At 30.2% G+C, this 7,753-nt stretch overlaps 1 protein-coding gene across 1 annotated transcript; it reads right to left on the bottom strand.

The window, feature by feature from the left end:
- Positions 1–568: 568 nt before the first annotated feature.
- On the bottom strand, positions 569–1,356 carry LOC18023271 (EPIDERMAL PATTERNING FACTOR-like protein 5). Its single transcript, XM_024159875.1, is given in 3 exon segments — positions 569–857; positions 1,108–1,251; positions 1,254–1,356. Coding segments are annotated over 3 exon segments (468 nt in total). The 3' UTR covers positions 569–636.
- Positions 1,357–7,753: the final 6,397 nt, after the last annotated feature.

Here is a 7,753-nt window from a genome sequence, read left to right as displayed (position 1 = left end):
AGTAATGTTACGTTATTATAGATATGATATTTTCATTGGTTAATTATGGAGTAATATACACACGACAAGTAATGGCCTAATGGGTGCCGACTCGAGAGACCAATTCAAACCTATGGGTCCAAACATATTAGGAGCATAAAGTTGTCTAACAATAAGGGGCAAAGACACTTAATAAGGAATGCAATGTGTATATTGTAATAATCACATATATTTTTAAATCATATTTTATATCTTACAATAAGTCAGTAACAATATCATACTTTTCTTTTTTGGTGTGTGCTAAAACTACTATGATATTAGAACCTTTTTAAATCTCTTTTCCGCTTATGAGAATGTAAAAGCTAACAATTTATCAAAAGATAATTGTTAATAACATACAAGATTCTACCAAACTGAAGTCCAAATAAATGATGGCACAAATTAATTTAATCAGATTATTAGAAAATAATGATAAGGACAAGTGATGAGAAAAACGTCGTAATATTATTAATATATATATCCATTACATCTAACCACTAATAAATAAACATATAAGAAAGAAAAAGAAGAAGAAAATTAATCGCGAGAAATGAAAAAGACTAGAAGAAGTCATTTTAATAATTTATTTATCTTCACTAAAATAGTTTGAGGATAAAGTTAGGGCATGAAGATCTTGTTGCCACACTTGCAGCGCCAAGCTTCAGGGTAATATTCCAATGCCGTAATCTGACCACGTTGAATCGGAACATGAACAGCTTTACACGGCTCACACTTCCCGCACTTCGATCTACAACTCGGAGGCGCCGAGCCCGGCCCGCCTAACCGCTTCTGATCTACGATCCGACCCGCCAAACCCGGCCCCTGCCCAAGCCTTTCACCTGGTTAATTAACGACCTAGTTAACTCACTCTCTAGCTAGTAAAGTATGCAAGAATAAAGAAGATGTGTTTGTTTTGGTCTTATTCTTCTATTTTTAAGCAACAAAACATTTTGCTTAAGTGAGTTTGCAATTCCCACTGTAGTTTAAGGAATAACATTGCATATAGAAAAATAACATAATATCATAAAAACTATGCTTTAAATAGATTAAAAAAAGATATTTAAAAGTTTATTATATGTGGATTCTTACTCTTAAGAGAGACAGCGGCGGAGGAGGAGGAGAAAAGAAAGATGAAAGCAAAGACGGTGATAGTTGGAATGAAACGACGGTGGTGGCGATGGAGGACGACGCCCATGAGCCAGAACCGGTGAGGAGGGGGTTTTGGATTTAGGACTTGTGAAAAATTGGACCAAACTCAAAGAGACATGTAAAGTGATGAATAAAGAGAGAGAAAGAGAAAGAGGGTGTGAATAAACCTTCTTCTTCAATCATTTTCATTCGTCTCCAATTAGTTAAAACATATTTGAAGACACATGGTTCCCCTGTGGGTACAACTATATCGATTTCAAATAAATGTTGCTATTTGACTCGGTGGACCAAAAACCCACCACATTCTTAATTACAGCTGATGTTATATTTATACGTCTACCTTTTTTGGGTTTTCACATCTACCCTCTAAAAATTAAAGTAATGTGTAAAATGTTATTTATTATATAAAAACTTAGTTGAGTCTCACAAGCTTGACATATCAGCATCTATTTTTTTGACACATCAGATTAAAAAAAATCTATTATATAAAGACTCAGTTGAGTCTCACAAGCTTGACACATCATCATCTATTTTTTTGATACATCAGATTAAAAAAAAATATGAGAAAATTAAATAATTAAATTATACTAATTTCATTTTAATTAAACACAAAAACCAAAAAGAAATGCATATTAATTTATGGTTCATAATGAACTGCAAATTAATTTCTATTTTGGAAGTTGGAAAGATCGAATCTCAAACAATCTCTAATGCTTTCGAATATTGATTCAAAATTCCACAAATCTCCTATTTGATTTATGGGTTTTTGAAAGCTCTATTATATTACTTGTATTGAATTCTTCTTAGTATAAAGTCATACACACCGATGACAACACTACCACCATGACAAAGGGTTGAGATTTGAAGTCTCGGGCAGAAATCAACAAAAACAAGAAAGAACACAACACTGTTTGACCACAAAGAAGAAGTACGACAACATGGAGAAGACACTTGGTGAGACGAGGCAGAAAGTAGAGGATAAGATGGTTTTAAAAGGAGGATTCGAAGTAGAGAGTAAGCTCTTATAATTATTTCCGTTGGGAATTTGCCACTGAATGTTAAGAAAAAGCTCATCTCAAAGGAATTTAGCTAATCTCGAATGATTAGGTTCAAATAATGTTCATTGATTTTTTATTTTCTTTAATCTTGATTGATTAGTCAAAAAAGACAAGGAAATGAGCTGTATTGTTTAAGCTAGGCCTGAATTTTTCGGGAAGGGTAACCCGTCCCGTCCCGTACCCGTCCCGAAATTCCCGAATTTTTCGGGAAAGGGAAATTATAATTTCCCATTCGGGATTGAAAATAATATTTGAATGGGTAAGGGAAAGGGTAGGGACGGGAATGGGATTACCCGAACTTCCCGTTGGATAATTATATAAAGTAAAATTTTATAGATTTCGGTTATTTGAATTTTTTTTATAATAAATAATGATTTTTCCAATTTATTAACAAATAATAATTTTTTTTAAAAAACAAAAATTGAATTTAATCTAATTATCTCAATTATCCGAAATTTTTCCCGTCTCTTTCCCGTTCTTTTCCCGATTATATTTTATTTTGAGATTGTATGGAAAGTATGTTTTGATTCTCGAATTTCCCGTTCCCGTCCCATACCCGTAAATTCCCCTCCCGTTATTTTGTGGGAATACTCTGGGTAGTATATTCAGATTCCCAAAATTCCCATTCTCATCCCCTACCCGTCAATTCCCGTCCCCAATTCCCGAAAAATTCAGGCCTAGTTTAAGCAAATCAATGACAAAACTTCAAGTCAATTTTTGAAATTCTAAATTCTAATAAAATCTATTTTGAATTTCAGTTCAAAGTCTCTTATTTTATTATTTGATATATTTTATTATTTGATGTATGATTTGAAGTTTCAGTTATTACATCTATAAAAAATAATGATTATATTTTTACGAGTTCATATGATATTCATATTACCAAATACAAAAATATTAGATTAAACTTATAGAAAAATGTCTATTAATAAATTATATTAAAACAAAAAAAAATCACATTTAATGATTATATATTTACAAATTTATATGATATTTATATTATCAAAAAAATATATTTATTTGTAGGAAAAATATAATTTTATAAGGTATATTAAAATAAATAAAACATCTGCGTGTACACGCAGGTATTCATCTAATATTTATAAATACACACTGTTATGACTTGATTCATGGAGAAAATACTAGTGTATAAATTTACTGATTAGTATGAAAAGAGATATCATATTAATTACCAATCATCCATAAATAGGGAATACCAGATTACTAATAATCCATAAATAGTATACTTACTAATGCTTTTTAACACAATTTAGCAAAGTTTAATCAGACTCACGGTGCAAAAAGACTAATTAATCACATTAGTTGTGTTTTTAAAATTTTATTTTATGATTTGGCAGACCTTAAAAAAAGAAAAAAACTCCGATGTTGCTAGGTTTTGCAACGTTTTGGGAAAAACATTTCGATAATTTTCATATTAGTTTAACCCAAAATATTTGATTGCTATATTAGATATTTGCTCTGTTACATTATATAAGATGTTTTAGAATAATAAGATTACATATATTTATGGTATACTTATTTCATGTTAACTTTTACTTTTATTAGGAATAAAAAAATAAAAATTATTGATTGAGTGATACACACTCCAACCAACTAGATTCGTGAATCCAACAAAGAGAAAGACAAAGTAATTAAATTCACTGCGGAGAAGACCGATCGCCCTTGGTTCGGGTCAAAAAAGCTATTTCTCTGCCCTCCCAACTATTTGCTATGTTCATTCTTTGTCTCTTCTACGTACATTTAATTCCACATGGAGTTTTTTTTATTAGCTTTAATATATAAGAGCTTTATCTAATCTGATAATTACGATAGAAGACATACATTAAATGGAAGTATAATTTCAGGTGAAATCTTATTCTTATTTACATTCTTTGATGATCATGTTCTGAATAGAAAACTAAAGACCAGAGAGAATTAAAACAGAAGGATCAGGGATGTACAAATAAAAATGAAAATGAAAATGCAAATGCAAATTGTTATATATTTTTTTTTTTCTTCTGGAAGATATTAGACTTGTTTTCTTGATATGAGATTCCCGGTAACTAAAGAAAATAATGCATTTGGAATTCCAGTTTTATTTTTTTTAACGAATTTGGAATTCCAGTTACGCTTTACAATATGCTCTCTCTTATTATATGATAAATAACATATATGAAATTATTATAAACTAGTCGAGCAATTAATGAGTGGGGGCTCAGGTTAGGGAGGATTAGGTTGGGCTTTCTGTCTATTATTATTGTTGATTTGTTTTGTTCAAACAATACATTTCTTCTAAATTCTGGCTACTAAAAATATAGGATTTTTATGATCATCTTTTGTTTTTTTTTTTTGGTATAAGATTTAATAGATTTTAGATGAAATATATGATTTTTAAGGTCTGAAAAAAAATCAAAAAAGTTTTGATCGATTGATCGATATATTTTTTGTTTCCATTTGTGTGAATATATTATAGAAGATATATCACTTTTCAGATATTTCCTTTTTATGTCTATTTTTGTATTTTAAAACTTATTTGTTTGATTATTGTAGTGTTCTTTATCTCTTTCGTGTTGTCCTATCGTATTTGGTTTTCACAAGTCACAGCTATAAGATACGTAACCTTTACAATATCGAAAGATGGGATCCATTAACATTTAATTATAAGTTATAAACTTAAGGAAGAATTGCTAAAAATAGGCCACAATTTGAATGCAAATGCAAAAGTATACCCCAAATTCAACCTATTGCAAAAATAGGTTAAAGGGTAGAGAAATTACTATTATCTCCTACATGAGTAAACAAAAAAACGGAGGGTTCTATTACAATTTTAACCCTACGAAGTCTGCAAATATTAATGAAGTCTGTAGAGCAGACTTATAATAAGAAGTCTGCTATATTATTAAATCTTATATTTAAAATTTAAAATTATATAAAAATAATTTAAACTGAAATTTGTTTCTATAAATCAAATGTCAACAAGTATGATCTATATAAATTATAATTAATAAAAATAAATCATTTTAAACCATCTAAAATAAACATCAAAAGTGAATAATTTTAAAGTAGGATTGTAGACTTCTTTATAAGTCTGCTCAAACCGTAAACGAAATTAAAATAAAATATTGATTTAAACCGGAAATAATTAACCTAACCAGATATAACCGGATATTTTTGCCCTATTATATAAATGAGATTTTACCCTAAATCAGAAACTCTCCACTTTGATCCCTCTCTCCAAAAACGGCGCTGCATTTTCTTTGTTGCTGTAATCCTCTTTCTTGCTGCTCTCCATTTTTGCTATGTTCTTCGTTCACTTGAGTTCGGATCTGCAATCATCTACAACAAGGACCAAGCTTGGGACGACCACGTAAGAATCTGTCCCATTTAATTATTTTACAAATTTTTGTTGATTTCATCTTCTTCTAATGCTATTTTGGTCGTTTTCTTTGTTATTGCAGTGGATTTTCTGGGTGGGACTATTCGTTGGTGCAGCTTTTGTGGCTCTCTACCAACAGCTTGTCATCAGAGCAATTCCATTCATGACCACAAGCTGATTTCTTTCTTAGATTAGTCCCTTTCTTTTTTAAGTTTTTTGTTATTTTTTTCACAGAGGCTTTTTCCAGTGTATTGTTCTCATCCTTTTCCTATTTTATTTTATTTCTCTCGGATCCATTGTCTGTATCCCATGTTCTAAAAAGCGGCCGCCAAGACCAATTAGTCGTTTAAGACTTGAAATCAAATTCTTTGAAAATTCTTTTTTTTCTTCGTTTAAGACTTGAAATCAATATATGTATGCCAGATCTATAAGATTTAGGTGTGAATAATAAGAATAATGCAAAAAACTGACTGATTATGTGAAAAAATTGGCTTGCGGCCGCGAAAAAGAGTTGCAGAACTCGAAAACCCTAGATAGAAGACGAAAACAAAATTACAATTATGCCTTTTTTTAAAACAAAAAGAATAACCAAAATTGGAAGCATAATGGTTCGAACCCACGTACTTTGGGCAACAAGTAGGTCTGTTTCCACCAGACCACAAGAGTTTGTTAACGTTGTACGCGTTAATAAAGTAATTTATATACTATCAAGACCGTTAACAAAAGTGGCCAATAGTTAAAGTTGAGGACAAACCATGACAGTTAAATGCAAGAATAACTGATTTTTCAAACTTATACAAATGCAAGAACAATAACAAATAAAAATAATTGAAAGGAAGTAGTCTTCTAAACTTCTTTAGAAATCTGCAAAAATAGATAAATCAAACAAGAAAATTCATTACTTTGTAATTATAACACATAACAACGTCAAACTCATATAGATGCAACACAAAAAACAAATAAACATGTCAAAACAAGAAAATCATTTTTACAAGTAACAAATATTTCAAAAATGAATTTTTAAAAAAATAATTAGGCAGACTTCGTATGCAGTCTGCTATGATATGCTAATACGTAACAGTAGACTTCATCTACAGACTTCTTTAGAAGTCTGCTTAGATGTGCTAATTACCTTTCAAACCAAAAAAATTCATAACTTTATAATTATAACACATAAACACACCAAATCCATACAGGTGCAAGAATCATACATAAAATGCATTTACAATTTAAAATTAAAAAAAACATTACAAATACTTTATAAAATGCATTTTAAAATTTTAAAAAAATACAGACATCCGTTCAAAATCTGCCGGGGAAATTTCACGTTGAAGTCTTCTAAAAAAGGGTTATTTTTGCATTTGACCAAATATTTGACTTTTCGTAGTAGACTTCTTTTTGCAGTCTGCGAGAAGAAAAAATTATTTTTGCAATTGACCAAAAGTTTGACTTTTAGAGCAGACTTCTTAAGAAGTCTGCTGACGAGTAAAAGAAGTCTGCTATAGTAAAGAAGTCTGCTTATGAAGTCTACTCTACAAAAGAAGTTTACTCAAGGTTATTTTTGCAATTGACTAAAAGGTTGACTTTCGAAAAGTCTGCTATGCGCAGACTTCTTTAACAGACTTAAATTGAAGTCTGCTATAAAAGTCAAAAGTTGTCAAAATCTTGGTCAATTGCAAAAATAACCTCTCGAGTTAAATTACGAAATAGCAGACTTCTAAAGAAGTCAAATTAAAGAAGTCTACTATAAAAGTCAAAGTTCTTCAATTTTTTTGGTCAAATGCAAAAATAACTTTTTCTTCTCGCAGACTGCAAAAGAAGTCTACATGATTTTTTTTGTTTACAAAGGACAATTCGCAGACTTCTTTTGAAGTTTACTTACACAAATATTAAAAAAAGTCAATTGCAAATCTAACATCTGCGTTGACTAGCAGACTAAAAAAGAAGTCTGCTTTCGCGAAACAGAGCTAAATGTTAAAGAAAATGAAGTAGATGTTTACCTACTTCCAATTTAAATTCGATTAACTTTGACAAACACCCAGGATTTTGTATAGCACCGATAACAAACTAGCTAAGTCGTTGTTATGCAAGAATCTCCAAAAATAGATGATTTATGAAATTGGAATTTATAAAAATGAGCATGAAAGAGTTT

The sequence above is a fragment of the Eutrema salsugineum genome, unplaced genomic scaffold (assembly GCF_000478725.1).
Source record: "Eutrema salsugineum unplaced genomic scaffold, Eutsalg1_0 scaffold_13, whole genome shotgun sequence".
NCBI classification, from domain to species: domain Eukaryota; kingdom Viridiplantae; phylum Streptophyta; class Magnoliopsida; order Brassicales; family Brassicaceae; genus Eutrema; species Eutrema salsugineum.
The sequence above is the reverse complement of the archived record's forward strand: the minus strand, read 5'-3'. Positions and strand labels throughout refer to the sequence as shown.